Source organism: Octodon degus, unplaced genomic scaffold (assembly GCF_000260255.1).
Source record: "Octodon degus isolate 3935 unplaced genomic scaffold, OctDeg1.0 scaffold00065, whole genome shotgun sequence".
Lineage (NCBI taxonomy): Eukaryota > Metazoa > Chordata > Mammalia > Rodentia > Octodontidae > Octodon > Octodon degus.
In genome coordinates this window covers 10651783-10668430 of record NW_004524641.1, presented here as the reverse complement: position 1 = coordinate 10668430, position 16648 = coordinate 10651783, and the positions used below count along the sequence as shown (strand labels likewise).

General features: G+C 36.3%; 2 protein-coding genes across 2 annotated transcripts in view; both read left to right on the top strand.

The window, feature by feature from the left end:
* Positions 1 to 10829, top strand: part of Ppig (peptidylprolyl isomerase G) — a 42905-nt gene extending 32076 nt beyond the window's left edge. The window contains 6 exon segments of the mRNA XM_012515490.2: positions 1159 to 1369; positions 2490 to 2657; positions 4494 to 4581; positions 8324 to 8460; positions 8639 to 9620; positions 9623 to 10829. Coding sequence (XP_012370944.2) covers positions 1159 to 1369; positions 2490 to 2657; positions 4494 to 4581; positions 8324 to 8460; positions 8639 to 9620; positions 9623 to 9760 — 1724 coding nt within the window. The 3' untranslated portion in view covers positions 9761 to 10829.
* Positions 10830 to 14186: 3357 nt separating this feature from the next.
* LOC101561279 (peptidyl-prolyl cis-trans isomerase G-like) overlaps positions 14187 to 16648 on the top strand; it is a 6431-nt gene continuing 3969 nt past the window's right edge. The window contains 1 exon segment of the mRNA XM_012515480.2: positions 14187 to 14207. Coding sequence (XP_012370934.1) covers positions 14187 to 14207 — 21 coding nt within the window.

Genomic DNA, 16648 nt, shown 5'->3' with positions numbered 1-16648 from the left:
GGGGCCAGGAAGATGGCACAGTGGAATAAGTGCTTCCCTTGTAAGCACAAGGGCCTGAGTTCAATCCTGGGTTCCACCAAAAGGAAAAAAAGAGGTCAGGGATATGGCTCAGTAGAATAAGCACTTTCCTGGCAAGTGCAAGGGCCTGAGTTCAATCCCTGATTCTGGTGGCGGAGGGGAAAAGCAACTTTACCTTATTTGGAGAGCAATTGGCACACTTCACATAGGAAAGGCAGGACACACTTTATAGTTCAATTTCAATAAATTTGATGTATTGTGTTTTATTGTGGAGATCAATTTTATAACAATCTGGGGTTTGGGGAGATGGCTTAGTAGAATAAGCACTTCCCTGGAAAGCGCAAGGACCTGAGTTCAATCCCCAGATCCACAAAAATAGATAAATAAATAAATAAATTTATAACAATGTTCTCTTATCTTTGTCCTGTAGCCTCTTCAGTTTCACTGTGGTTTGAGTCAACATACTTTTTTTGGTGTTTTTGAGACATGGTCTCATTATGTAGTTCATTATGAGCTCAATTTGTAGCCCACAAGCTGGTCTCTTACCTCTTCCTGCCTCAGCTTCCTGAGTGCTTGGATTATAGGTGTGCACCATCACACCTGGTTTTGGGCTGGCACAACTTGCCTGGGGTTTCAGGGCCTCCATGGCATGCAGTACTAGGGATTAAACTGGGGTCTGTGAGACTGCCAAACTATCTTCCCAGCCCAGAAAGCATGTTTTTAACCTTTCCATGTTAGGGAATAGTACTTTTCTGCCATTACCTTACTAGTTCTCCTTCCAGTAGGAAAATTAGAACCTGGGAGATTTAAATGTTACTGTTTCTTTGAAACTTTTTATTCCAGTGTTCTTTGACTCAGTAGATGTGATTTTGACCCACAAATCTGAGGATTGGGATTCTAATCCTGAATCTTGATTCCTTTTGTATACTCTCAGATCAGACAGGTGGATGAGCTAAGGATTAAATATTAGATTTGAAAGTGCAAGGTCCTGAGTTCAATTCCCAGTACCACAAGGAAAAAAAAAAAAAACATGCACAAAAGAAAAATATTGAACTTGTGAAAATTTGCAGAATATTTAAATTTCTGCTTACAAGGTTTGTTTAAAAATTGTTGACCCAAATTGTCTTGTTTTTATTAAAGTTAAAAAAGAAGAAAAAAAAAGGCATAAGTCATCCTCCTCTTCCTCCTCCTCGTCCAGTGGTTCAGATAGCTCCAGTGACTCTCAGTCTTCTGATTCTTCTGATTCTGAAAGTGCTTCTGAAGAGAAATCAAAAAAAAGAAAAAAGAAACACAGAAAAAATTCCCGAAAACACAAGAAAGAAAAGAAGAAGAGAAAGAAAAGCAAGAAAAGGTCTTTGCTTTTTATGCTACTAGCTTTATATTCTGATTCTTTGTTTACACATAAGTTTATTAAGATTTTGAGTCAATTATGTGGGAGCACTAGAAGAAAAGTATTTTAATTGAAGACCAGTTTTTTTATTATGCAATTAAATTTGGGTACATTACTTTCCATTTTTAACGAAACTCTCAATGCATTGAATTCAGTGTATTCATTGAATAAAGTGATAGCTTTTGGATTTTTCTGTCCTTGGATTTTGTTTCTTTTTTGTTTTGTTTCATTTTTAGATAGGGTGTCAGGCACATAGACCAGCCTGGAGTTTGTGACCCTTCCTGCCTTACCTTCCCCACGTAACTGGGCTTATAGGCATGCATCATTGTGCCAGGTTAGATTTATATATTTATGGGAAGATTGTAGGATTAGTAAGAACTACAGGAAACCAATAATTGTGTTCCTAATTTTGTCTCTATAAAAGACAACGCAACATTCCCCTTGTGTTTTTGTCTTTTATTTCCTTTGTTCCTAGAATAGCACAAGGGGAGAAAGCAAATAATGACTATACATTGACTTTCTTTTCCATTTTGTTTAAAATAATCTGTGCAAAGCCAGTGAGATAGCTCAGTGGCATAAGTGCTTGCAAGGACCTGAGTTCAATCCCTGGTACCAAATAAAATAAAATCTAAAATAATTTGTGCTAAATATTTTAACTGCCTTTTGCCTCACAAGTAACTAATTTTTTTACTGGTGTCAAATCCAGAGCAATCCTGCCTCAGCCTCTGAGTGCTGGAATTACAGGCATGTGCCAACACAACACCCTTTACCTATGTTTTAAATTTAGAGGAATCTGTTGCTCACAGAGTGGATCTAATCATTTTTAGATCCATTTTATAGAAAAAAAATTTGTTAGTGTAGTAAAATTTTGTCTAGGTTTTTGATTGGTTATTTGGTTTGTCAGAGGAATGGAGGAAGATTAGTCCCACATGATTGATCCCAAATGATCATATCTTTGGGAAGGATGGGTTGGTGTGTATATGTATTGTGATACAAAGGGAAAAACCGCAGTTCAAAGTATTAAGATGGGAAGGTACCTAATAACCAAATATAACTTACTTAGTACTTTCTGTGTATTAAGTGTATCTAGTGAAAGTGAGGCTGAAAATCTTGAAGCACAGCCTCAGTCTACTGTCCGTCCAGAAGAGATCCCTCCTATACCAGAAAATAGATTCCTCATGAGAAAAAGTCCTCCCAAAGCTGATGAGAAAGAACGGAAAAACAGAGAGAGGGAACGAGAGAGAGAGTGGTATGTAAATGTGTGTATTTTATAGTATCCTGTACACTTAGCATAAAGTGTTCATCTTCAAAACTTTTTTAAAAACTTATTTCAGACAAGATTTAATCAGGGGCCGGGGAGATGGCTCAGTGGAATAAGTGCTTCCCTGGCAAGCGCAAGGGCCTGAGTTCAATCCCCGGTTCTGAAAAAAAAAAAAAAAAAGATTTAATCAGTGTCCTGATTCCAGGTTTGAAACTGTCTCCTTTTTTGGCTGTTTAAGAGTTTTACGATGTAGTTCAGGTTTACGATGTAGTTCAAGACAATCGCTTGAACTTACAGCGATTGTCCTGCCTCAGCCTCCCAAGTGCTGGGATTACAGGCATGCACCACCACACCCGGCTAAAATCATCTTTGCTTAATAGAAGCAAGTGAGGGGCTGGGGAAATGGTTCAGTGGAATAAGCTCTTCCCTGGCAAGCGCAAGGGCCTGAGTTCAATCGCCGGTTCCACGGGGGGAAAAAAATAGAAGCAAGTAAGAACCTTTTTAAAAAATTTGTATAATAGGAAAAAGTCCTGTTTTCCTTACTTGATTTTTTTTTTTTTTTTTTCCCTTTTGGCTGGCTCAGGCTGCTTTAAGGGCGGGTCTGTTAAGGCATGAGGAGCTGGGGATGGAACTGCCATATCCTGGGCCTGACTGCGTTTGCATAAGCAGGCACTTAAACAGCTGAGCTAACTGGCAGGCGTCCCCTTTACTTGATTTATAATAATGCAAGTAGATAGCATGTTAAGTACTTTGAATGTTTTTCTGCATAAATCCACATTTTTAATGTCAATACTTGTGTTGATTTATTTAGTCATCTTAATGATTATGTTCAAAATTTAAAAGTAATTATGATACAGATGCAGTCATAATATACAAATAATACAATTCTTAATGACCCTCTTTCACAATACAACAAAAATGAGTTATTTTTTAAAAATTTATTTGAAACTTGGAGTAATTTTGTTCTGTTGGATTGAGTTTATTTTTCTGCTAGTATGGAAAAAATTTCTAAGAAAGATTAAAGGGAAATATTTAAACTACTCTTTAGTTAACTGTACTTCAGTGAACTTTTCAAATGTCATTTTCATAGATATTATTAATACCAATACCAATTTTTGTTATTTGACTTTTTTATGTAATGCTTAAAAAATAATTGATTAATACTAACCAGGCTGGGGAGATAGCTCGGTGGCATAAGGGCCTGTCTAGCAAGTGCAAGATTATGAGCTCAATTCCGGTACCACATGCTGAGCTTCCCCAGAACCAGGCGTGATGGCGCACATCTATAATCCTAGCACTAGGGAGGCTGAGACAGGAGGATCACTCTGAGTTCAAGCTGCATGATATCAAAAATAAAATTAAAATAATGAATTACTTACCAGTGTTTCTTAGCAGGGCCTGACTGGCATTTAGGGGAAGAATAGTTCATTTTGACACCGTATAAGATTCTAACATTTCAGACTCATGAGATCTGACTACAAGTAACATTTTGTAGTGTTTTCTTGTTTGTTTAAAAAAAGAAAACAACTCCTATGCTTTTCCAGGTATTTCCCAGGACCTGATAGCATTTTTTTTTATTTTTTAAATTTAAATGATGAATTTATTAATAAGATTACATCCAATGCGGTGTTTTTATTTTTTTTATTTTTATTTTTTTTATTTAAAAGCTGAATTTATTAATAAGATTACATCCAATCCTGATAGCATTTTAAATTAAGAACTACTGATTATTTTTAGAATTTTCAGTTAAGATCAGCACAGCTGTGTCTCCAGATTCACTTTTGTAATAGTAATGTGTTTTAACTTTCCCTTGCTTTTTCCTAGTAATGCACCTAACTCCCAGCCTGCTTCATACCAGCGACGACTCTTAGTTACTAGATCCGGCAGGAAAATTAAAGGAAGAGGACCAAGGGTAGGTGATTCTTCACCAAAACAATCTTAACATTGGATTTATCTTCCTTAAATAACAAGAGTGCCCTGGATGTGTAGTAGAGTGCTTGCCTAATAGGTATAAGGTTCTAAGTTGCATCCCTAGCACTATAATATATATCTATGTATATTTTTAAATGTTTCTTTAAAATATTATTTACAATACATGTTACAATTTCTCTCTTTTTATTTTTTTCTTTTTGACATGAGGTCTTGCTGTGTAGTTCAGGATGGACTTGAACTCACTGTGTAGCCCAATCTGTCCTTAAACTCATGGCATTCCTCCTGCTTCAGCCTCCCAATTGTTGAGTGTCTATACATGAGTCAGCATGTCTGGCTAAAAAATTTTTTTTTTAATTTTTATTTTATTTTATTTTATTTGGCAGAACCAGGGATTGAACTCAGGCCCTTGTGCTTGCCAGGGAAGCAGTAAAAAATTTTTTTTGTATAGTCAGGTTTGTGTGTTGGTACTTTCAAACTGAAGAAAATCTTCAAGATTTAAACAGTTTATGTGGGCTGGTGAGATGGCTCAGTGGTCTAAAGCACCTACTTAGAACAAGCTTAGCAAAACACAGGGACTGCGGTTCAATCCCCCAGCACCACATGCCAGCCAGCCCGCCCCCTGGTGGGCTGAGCTGGCCACACAGACACATACACACACTAATAAAATAAAATTTAGTAATGCTTTATATAGCTATTATCTATAATACTGGATCTATAAATATTTTAAAAAAACAGTTTTTGTGTTTATATGGCATAAAGTGGGGTCAAGGTTTTTTGGTCCTTTTTTTTTTTTTTTTTTTTAAAGACAGGATCTCATTCTAATTCGTACTGGCCTTGAACTCACTGTCTAGCCCAGAATGGCCTCAAGCTCACTGTTATTCATATATTTGAGTTTTTCTTCTCCCACTATTCTGCTAAAAAATAGTGTTTGCTTCGTGGTCAGTGCCATCACAAAAGAAATCTACTGGATCGGTTTGGTCTCCCATCTCAGTAAATCTTACTCCTTATAATAGCTCTCTTGTACTTTCATCACACTTTTCCCCCATCTCTGTGGCCAGTCTCTGTTAAAATTCCAGTACTAGTTCATATTCCTATAGCCAGCCTTTAAATAATGTAATATCTCAAGCTTTTTCTCTTTACAGTACACATGCTCTTTGGGCAGTCTTATTAATCTCATGGTTGATAACTCAGAACTCTCTTATTCATATATATTTTATTCATCCTCAAATCCTATTAGTTTTACCTCCTTGTTACACTGAAAACTTACTTTCCAAGCTCCACTCCCACCTTGTTCATTCAAATCATCATAGTGTCATACAGTTTCCCAACTTATATTTTGGTTATACTCAAAGTCTTTTATTTCCTACTGTTTTACATTATTAAATTGCTGTAGCACTGTGGCATAAATCTATATTCTCACCTACTTGAGAACCTGAGGCTTGCAAGTTCAACAGCAGCCTGGCAACTTGTAAGACCCTGTCTCAAAATAAGAACATTTGAAAAGGGGTGGGAATATAGTTAAGTGGTAGAGCACTTGCCTAGCACGTGAAAGTCCTGGATCAACTGTGGGTGGGTGGGTGGGTGTAATTTGTTTGAGGGCTTAGAAGAGCTTTTATTAATAGAGTATTTGCTCTTTTATTTATTTATTTTTATTTATTTATATTTTAGGGAAGGGTCTACAGGGTGTTCAGGGTCTTACTGCTAGATCAGACTCATAGTGATCCTCCTGTTTACAGCCTCCCAAGAGCTGGGATTACAGGCACAGGTCACCATGCCCAGTCTCAATTGCCATCTCAGTGCACCCTGGGGGTGGGCCAGCACAGCAGGCCTGGGAATTGAACCACCACCCCCTGCGCTTGCTTGCAGGTGCTTTAATCCACTGAGCTATTTGGCCGGCTCCTAAGCGTACATTCCAGTAGATAAGAACATAGTGACATCAAAATATACTATATAGTCTCTGAATAACTCCATGGTATGAACATGACAGGACAAAAGTAAAAAATGAAAATGATAAGTTATGACTAATTCCCCCTTGTCTTGAGATCTTTTGGTCACTTTTTAAAATTTTTTTTTAAATTTATTTTGCAGAACTGGGGATTGAACTCAGGCCCTTGCGCTTGCCAGGCAAGCGCTTATTCTACTGAGCCATCTCCCCGGCTCTTTCTTTAAAATTTTAAATAAAACAATTTATTATTCAGTTATGATTAGTCAAGTCTATTTTTCTACATAACTTGTGAATTTTTCAACATCAAGTATTTTTATCATTTGCTTGGCCACTGTCTTCATTGTTCCTTCTACATTGCCATGCTATACCTGAGGCAATGAAGTATTTTTAACAATTGCCAGAGGACTTGTACGTTCATTTGCAGCTATTTTATTACATGCAATTTTCCTCAGTTATCTTCTGTGATAAGTTCTTGAAAAATATTGTCCACAACCTTCATGTATCTTCAAAATGCATTTTTTAGTTGTATGTTGAACAGCCTAGAGACGGACCCCGGGGCGCTTCCCCCCCACCCCCCAATGGCTGACATGACCCGCTCGCCTCGCTGCTCCGGAGACTGCCTTGGTCACACTTTAAGAGTCACTAAGCTCATACTATATTGAAAATGAAACCTGATTATGTTATTCCCTTGCCATTGATCTTAGGATAAATCCTTTTTGATTTTTTGAAATTATTTTATAGCACTGAGAATTAAACCCAGAGCCTTCATACTGCACTACATCCCTAGCCCCTACCCACCCCTTCCCCTTTTTTTTTAAATCTTGCAAAGGGGTTTGGCTAAATTGTGTAGGCTGAGCTTAAACTTGAGATTCTCTTTCCTCAGCCTCCCACAATTGGTATCCCAGGTATGTAGCAGGAAAATCCATAATTACTACTGTAGCCTGTAAGACACAGGCCTGGATTATGTCATCAGTATATCGAATCTTTTTTCCCTTGCAATTTTTAGATTTAGCTGACTTGTCTGCTAACTATTTCTAAAATAATGCTGTTTCTGTCTCAGACCTTTAGTATCATATTTTTTGTGCTTTATATGTTTTTCCTCATCTGTCCTTAGCCCCCTTTCCAGTTTTTATAATTTTAATTGATCATAGTCTTTACTAAATCAGATTTCTTTGTTACTTATTCTATGAGCACCTTTTTTCTTTTTGTACTCATTCTGTTATAGTTGTATGGATGTTTCAGCTCCTTGGCTTACTGTATTACCTTTGGTGTGTGATAAAGTAGTTGACCATCCTAAGGGCTAAATAAATATTGGTTGACTCGAACATCTGTTCTTGCTCTGTTTTTCTCATATTTGCTCTGGAGTATCAAGTATAAATAATATGCAAATTGGGACTTGACAAATTGTAAGAGTTTATATACCTACTGTGTACTAGTATCCCTTAGGGTAGGACTCTTCCACAGGGATATGTGGTCCTAGAATTTCTGTGATTAATGTTTTGTACTTGGAATTTGCATTGTGACTAGAGTTTCTCTGTCATATTGATTTCCTACCTGAAAGATGGGGGATTTTAGTAATTTTGTTTATTGATGGGTTAATTAATTGGTTCTGTGTCTCATAGGGCCTCATTCTTAGCAAGCTATGTTCTACCACTCAGCCACACCAGCAGAGGACACAGAAATACCATTTTTAAACCTATAAATATACATGCTTTTGCTACTGTATTGCTTTTAAGTTTTTATATGTTAATTATTTTCCCTTTCTTACCTTCTTAAGCGTTATCGAACTCCTTCCAGATCCAGATCAAGGGATCGTTTCCGACGTAGCGAGACTCCTCCACATTGGAGGCAAGAGATGCAGAGAGCGCAGCGAATGAGGGTGTCAAGTGGTGAAAGATGGATCAAAGGGGATAAGTAAGATCAACTGTGGTTGCAAATGTAGTGATAAGTATTTTAACTGTTGTACATAAAATTATTTTACTGATATAGCTATGTTATTTGTATATACCTTAGTAAAAATATCTTTTTAACTAATAATTACATTGGTCTTTTACTAATATTTCCAAAAATGCTTTTTTCTTCTTATTGTCAGGAGTGAATTGAATGAAATGAAAGAAAATCAAAGGAGCCCAATTAGAGTAAAGGAGAGAAAAATAACTGATCACAGACATGTGTCTGAAAGTCCCAATAGAAAAAATGAAAAGGAAAAGAAAGTTAAAGAGCATAAATCTGACAGCAGAGAGAGAGAAATCAGAAGAAATTCAGAAAAAGAAGATAAATATAATAAAAACAAAGTGAAGAAAAGGGCCAAATCTAAAAGTAGGAGTAAGAGCAAAGAAAAATCAAAGAGTAAGGAAAGAGATTCAAAACACAACAGACATGAAGAAAAGAGATTGAGGTCAAAGAGTAAAGAAAGGGATCATGAGAATGTTAAAGACAAAGAAAAGCAACCTGATTCTAAAGGAAAAGATCAGAAAAGGAGTAGAAGTAAAGAGAAGTCTAAGCAACTAGAATCAAAAAGTGATGAGCATGATCATAGTAAAAGTAAAGAAAAGGATAGACGTGCACAGTCCCGGAGTAGAGAACGTGACGTGACTAAAGGTAAACACAGTTACAATAGCAGAACCAGAGAACGGAGCAGAAGTAGGGACCGCAGCAGAAGAGCACGATCCAGGAGCCATGACAGAGATCGCAGCAGAAGCAAAGAATACCACAGGTACAGAGAGGAGTACAGGAGAAGAGGGCGATCACGAAGCCGAGATAGAAGAGGGACACCGGGAAGATCGAGGAGTAAAGAGAGGAGGAGGAGGAGGAGAGAGTCTCGGAGCTCGGAGAGAGAGGAAAGTCAGAGCAGAAACAAGGAAAAACATAGAAGCCAGGAAAGCAGGAGCTCACACAGAAAAGAAAACTCTGAGAGTGAAAAAAGAATGTACTCTAAAAATCGTGATCATAACAGCTCAAGTAGTAACAGGGAGAAAAAGGCTGATAGAGATCAAAGTCCATATTCTAAAATAAAGCAAAGCAGCCAAGACAGTGAGAAGTCCTCCACATCAAAGAATAAGGAGGATGAGAAGAGGAGGATGAGAAGACCAGATCCTCAGTGGAAAACGAAAACCAAAAATCAAAGGCTCAAGAAAATGACCATGTACATGATAAAAACAAAAAATTTGATCATGAATCAAGCCCTGGAACAGATGAAGACAAAAGTGGATGAGTGAGTTGTGTAAATTTATTTCCTTTCTGTCTCAAAATTTAAGTTTTAGAGACTTGGCTGGTGAATATCCTTTATGTTGTTTTCATTGTTTTTGTTTTTTTTTTTTTGTTTTGTTTTTTTTATGTCTCTTTTTGTTTTTGTTTTTTAATGTGGACTTCATTGAGTTGATCTTTTGATAATCTGCAACCTGGATAATTTGTACTGGATAAATTTGTACTGCTAAAGTTTTAATAAACTTGAAATGAGAAAAACATTTTGGTGTAACACTGTGTGCTGTGTTGAACTATTTTATGTATACATTTTTGTGTTGCAACGGTCAGCCAGCAGCATCCTAATTTGTTTAATCAGTCATTTGAAACAAGCATAACTGATGGTTGCACTTGTTATGAAAGCTTGTGTTTCTTGCAGTTAACATAACTAGGCACCGCTAGAGCAAATTTTGTGTAGATTTTGATTGAATTTATAATGCAGGCCTGTAGCAATTTAATTACACAGAAATAGGGTCCTGATAATTTGAGATCTTAAGTCATCACTTTTGATTTTATAGTTACTTGTACTTTTAGATGAAAATTTATTTAGTTATCGATCTTGTGTTTCATACCTTCATAATATTTTTCTAATTTGTTTTATTTGCATGTCTATAAAAATGTTACAAGAATTTTTTCAGTTAATGTGCTGATTGAACTTGAATTGCTGTTACACAGCATTTTATAGGAAGATCAGAGTGTAATTCTCAGTTTTTGTTGGTTTTGGTCTGAAGAGTTGAAATTACTGCTTAATGAGAACATTATTTTATTATTTTTACTTTCTTTTCCTAAAATAAAAAAATTCTTAATAAAGCATACAACTTCTCCCAGTCCTTAAGCTAGACAGATTCTAAAAAGTGTTAGTGTTAATACATTAACTTCTAAGATTTCTCTTTTTTGGCCACCAACCTGTATAGCATTAAGTGTTAATTCTGCATGGTTTTTGTTTTTGTTTTTGTTTTTGTTTTTTGAAACTTGAAGTATCTTTTCTCTCCTAGCTGTGAGTATCAAATGGCCAAAACAAGAAAAAAAGAACAAAACAAAACAAAAAAAAGCATCTTTCTATAAATGTATGATGATAGGCTATAGCATGTTTATGACTCTGGTTTCTTTTTATTCAGGTGGCTTTATGGCTTTATACCATTACTGTTAACATTATTTTAACTCGGCATGTGTAATATTGCCATGTAGAGTAAAATAAAAAGTTGCAAAATTTGGTAGCTCTCAGAATTAAACACTAAACATATCCAAAGTTTATTCAGAATTTTATGTGCTGTATTTTGTCATCTTTGTGATGTGTGGCCTTTTATTCTGTAACATCTCTTCTAAATAAAACATTGAACATACAGCAAACACAAAACCTGCCTCATTTTCAAAGAAATTTCAAAATTCCAATCAATAGTGAACTCTAGAGTTTTGTATTTTAATATTTGTCAATATAGTGTTAACTTTATTACCAGGGTAGATTCTTGATAACTCCATTAGTTACCCAGTGCTATTTGTACTTAATAAAGTGATACTTAGCATAATATTTCCCATTATTGACTAATAATAGTAATCATTTGGCACTATACCTGTTGCAGAATAGTATACTGATTATATCTCTGTTTGAACTGTCTTGAAATAAATAGCCTGAGTGGATTTTTTTCCACATTTTATTTCCTAGTGATAAAAGTAGTAGATGTTTATTATAATTCAGGGTCATTCGTTAGGAACTGACTACGGACCCACATTAAGAATTACTGAGCCTGTCTAAGCTCTATGATCTGTTACGTTATATTTTAAGTTGTTGGCTTACAAATTCAGTAAATTGAGTCTTAAAATGTCAGATTAGTTGAGCTTCAAGACAGGTACTATTTAAGAAAGAATTTGTGATAATACATGTATATTTTTTAAAGTCCATGCTAAGAACCCAGAGCTTTATCTATTAAGAATATTGACAGGTACTTTCCAGATTTTGAGTTTCAAAAAGTAGCCACAGGGAGAAAAGGTAATTCCATAAGCGGTGTTGTCCTGTTTGAGTTACCAAAAGGACTCCATGTGAAGCATTATTAAACAAACAAACAAAGCTTCGTTAGCTGTTTTACAGAACAGATTGAAAAAGGACAATCAATTAAATTTTATTTTCAGAGTACAAAAGAAAATTAGAAAATGATTAGGAAGAATTAATTGTACACCACACTTGGATCTAAATAGCACAAGGCTCAATGAAGGGGTCCTTTCCTCATATGACATTTTTTAGTAGTTGTGCCATCTTTAGTGTTTACTTTGGACATTGTCTGTTTGCCCAAAGAATCAGCTATTTTTCTCATCACATTGATTTTATAGTTGTATCTAAGTCTGTGTGAGTTACCTGCCCCAGAGCTGGTACTAGAGAAAGACTGATAAATATTGGAGAAGGAACTGGGTTATTGTTTAAAAGAAATTTTACTCTATAGTTGGCAAGTTCAGAGGTTATGTAGTATCTTGTAAGTTAACTAATTGAGGCCCTCAGAAATGCAAGGAGTTTATCTGATGAAGTCTCTGCACTGATGTTGATGCATGTTGGGTTTGCTGAATGGCCTTTAATTCTTGTGCTCAATGGAAGATGTGAAATTCTACAAGATTTTGTTACAGACAGGCACGTATTAGGTTTTTAGTATTTTGGGTAATAGTAATAATTGATAATTATAATTTATTTTCTAGTTAGTTTTGGGGAGCAAATGAGTATGCTTTTTAGTAGTTGTCCTTTGCTCTAGGTGGTAATTTTCATCACACTGAGCTTTTTTGTAAATTTCTGTAGAATCTTTGGGCTTGCCTTCCCTAGAAGGTACTTTAAATATACACCATATAGCTAATTGGTATGAAGACAAAATGGTATTTTTCTGTCTCATTTTGCTTATGTTTACTATAATTATTCCCTTAGTAATTATTCCCTTTTATAGTTGAATAAATTCTCCATGGCTTGAAGGTTGTGAAATTTTTATTGTGAAAATTTGTGTTTTATTACAAATATTTGCTTGGAGGAAAAAATGCCCCAGGAAGTTCAGTGTTGGATGACACACCTGCTATGGTGGGCCTCCCAGCTGCCTGTAAGGGACTCCGGCAGAGGCAAACTCTAGCCTGTTGTGTGACAAAGAAGTAAATATTAAAGGGAAAAAAACGCACAAATCATATGAAATGAATTCCATCAGCAAGGTTGGAGAAGGGAGTCGGTGCAGGTGTTTTCGGTTTTAGGTGTGGAGATGGATGGTGGGATTGATTGTGTGTCATCTCCCCATGCCCCAGCAGATTTCATCCTACCCAAAGCACATGCTGTATATTTTCTTCCTCTTTTGTGTGTTCATAGTATTTTCAAAGACCGATAAATGAATTGAGTATTTCTGTGTGTGGACATATTCAAAATTGTGGCTGCTTTTCGTGGAAGGGGAAACATAAGGAAGTTACTGCACTTCTTTTCTTAGCTCAGAAGTCACTGTGATGTATATTTTTTTAATGAAATTTAGAAATAAAATTGTCTCCTCAATTGTAAAAATTAGTTTCAAAATGCTGCTTCTCCTATCATTAGTAACTGTTGGACTGTTTTCCGCAACTGCATTTTACAAAATTTAAACTTCAAAACTGTATTAACTTTTATAGTTAAACATTGTATTAAATAAACTGTACTATAACAAACAGTTTGGATTTGTATTTTTTAAATTATTGTATTAGTTACTTGCCTTTTTTTTCTTTTCATTAAAGCTAAATAATGAAAATAAACCGACTGAAATGCACTTGCATTTAACCATTGGAAATAGAAAATGTGTTGTGAGACAAGCAAAGCTTAATAAGATTAAGCTTCTTTTAAAAATTCGAGCCAGGTGTGGTGGCACATCCCTGGAATCCCAGCACTCAGGAGGCTGATGCAGGAGGATTGCTAGGAGTTCAGAGCCAGCCTGCATTGCAGAGTGAGTTCAGGGCCAGCTGAACTACATTGTGAGACCTTGTCTCAAAAAAGAAAAAATGTTAGCAGTGATAATAGCCAGGTTTGGAAGTAAATTCTGTTGTAAACATTTTAATCACGTTTCTGTTTGCATTATGTCTTTTGCCTTAGCAAACTTTTTTGCCATTTCCTTTTATTTATTGGTTTATTTTAAGTTTATTGGTACATTTTATACATAATAACCACATTCGTTATAGAGAATTTGTACCTGTCAGCAAACTTTTAGTGTGAAACTTGGTACTTGCCTTCTTGTCTACTAAAATACTATCATTTGCTTTTTAATTCCTCCAGATTTCTCACCACTAGGACTATGGCAGTGTATTCTGTGCCTATCATTTTAATATTCTATTGTAAAGCCATATAAATTATAACTTTTGTAAAACAAAATGTCTAGTTTTTATTTGGTTCTATTTTTATTTAATTTAGACATTTAGGAAAAATGAACTTGGTTAACTTGAGAGTAAGTGGAAATATATGCACAGCTGGTAACATTCCTGCCCAGGATGGTCCCCGTCAGTGGTTTGTGTTAACAGGTGAATTGTAAAACTCCAAATCTGACGTGTATTTAAATGCTTTAGCCAGAGGAATATGGAAAATATGAGTGCTACATATATAAACTGCCAATGGAGTATTAAAGTACTTTCAGCAATAATTTGTTCTATTTTCTGTACTTTTTTTTTTTTTTTTTTTTTTTTTTTTTATTGAACTCAGGCGCTTGTACTTGCCAGGGGAGCACTTATTCCACTGAGCCATCTCCCTGGCTCCTGTACTTCATTTTTTTTAAAGATGGGGTTTCCTGCTCTTGCCCACACTGGCCTTGAAATCAGGATCTCCACAAGCCTCCTGAACAGCTGGGATCACAGGCACGCACCACTGCGCTACGCTTTTTACTCTAGGTCTCCTGAACATTCCCTTAATACACTTACCTTTTTTTTTAAGTGCCATCTCAAAATTTTTATACCCCCCTCAAGTGTTCAAAGTGCTTCGGTTTATTAAATTTGTCAATTTCTCTTCAAATTACAGCTATTTGTGTACTGTACCAGTTTTTCACTAATTGTTTTGTGATTTGCATAACCTTATGATGTACTCTGGTCATGTACGCTTGTATTCTGAAAGTCCAGCCCAATTGAAAGTAAATAAATTGTATATGTATGGCAGAAAAACTAGTAGGGCTGATCCTTCACTCAGGAAAAATTGATTATACATCTATTTTATGTGATTTACTGCAGACATTCCTCATTCAATAACCAGGTTTTATAACTTGTTGGTTTGATTGCTAAATGAACTATTTTGTGTACAGTATTCACAACAAATGTTTAAGGAAGACTCTGAACTTGATGACTAACAGCTATGGTGCTGTGTTGTACAGGACAATCACCAAAAACTACAATGCTGTAGAAGCAAAGGTGCACTGTGCCAAAAAAGTTGAGGCTTTGTAAACAAATTGTACAGAACTGTGCAAAGAAAAGATGGGTCATAAGCCTGAGCAATGGGTTGTAAATCCAAACTGCGTACCTCAGTTGTAAGTCTGAATTGTTAAATGAGCAATGTCTCTTGTAAAAAACTTCTACAATATGAAGGTAGTTTTTGCCTAAAATAACTTTTCTTTATAGTTATGGTTCTATTGAACCCATGGCCTCGTGCATACTTAGCAAGTGATTTACCGCAAGGCTACACTTAGAGGCTTTATTTATTTATTTTGGTGGGGTTTTTTTGTTTTTTTTTTTTTTTAGAGAAGGGTCTATAGGGTGTTCAGGGTCTCACTGCTAGATTGGACTTGTAGTGATCCGCCTGTTTACAGCCTCCCAAGAACTGGGATTACAGGCGCACCACAAGGCCCGGTCTCAATTGAGATCTCAGCGTGCTCCGGGGGCGGGGCCGGCAAGGCAGGCCCAGGGATTGAACCCCCAGCCCATGTGCCTGTTTGCAGGTGCTTTAATCAGCTGAGCTATTTGGCCAACCCTTTAGAAGTTTAAAAGGAAAGTCTGTGTGACAAGTTTCCACATTTTGTTCACATTGTCCCTTGCATTCCAGTATCAACATGGTGTTACCCCGAGGGTAATACCTAACTTTGGAATAGTTCACCTAGCTAAAGTATATCCTAACAATTTTTTGATGCTGCTTACAGGTATCTGAGATTTTTATTTTGGGGAAGCTGTTGAGATAGGGTCTTATATTCAGGCAGGCCTTGAACATGTGATGAGCCCCTTACCTGAGTGCTGGGCTTACAAGTATGTACTGCCACACCCCATTTAAAATTTTAAAATCATGACCTCAAAACCCCTGGCGTTAGATTTCATACCTGTTGGGGCTGGGGAGATAGCTCAGTTGAGTAAGTGCTTGCCTGGCAAGCACAAAGTCCTGAGTTTGATCCCTGGTACCACCAAAAAATAAAAAATAAATAGATTTCAAACCTGTTCCCACCCTTTTTCCTCATTACATAGATTTCTATGTAGTACCTGAATATTAATCACATCAACTGAGACTATACAGAAGAAACAGTGGATTTTTTTTTTTTTAAGTCAGGTTATTTAATGCAGGGTCTTGCTGTGCGGTTCACACTCATAGTGATCCCTCCTGTCTCAACCTCCCTAGCACTAGGATTACAGGTGTGCACCACCATACCCAATTTCGTGCCTGGGATTCTGGGGCTCACGGAGCAGGCAGTACTGGGGATACAAACTGGTCATTGTGCTGGCCAGGCAGGGACTTAAGACTGCCGAGCTGTGTTCCCAGCCCAGAACAGTAGATTTAATTTTAACTCAAACTAGTAACCTGTGTCACTTTGTTGATACTACATAGCGTTTTCTCTTTGAAAAATTGAAATGTTCACCAGCTCTTTTTGTGAATACATTGTGGCTCCTTGGCCTCTTACCTTTGCAGTTTTAGAATTTATGGAGT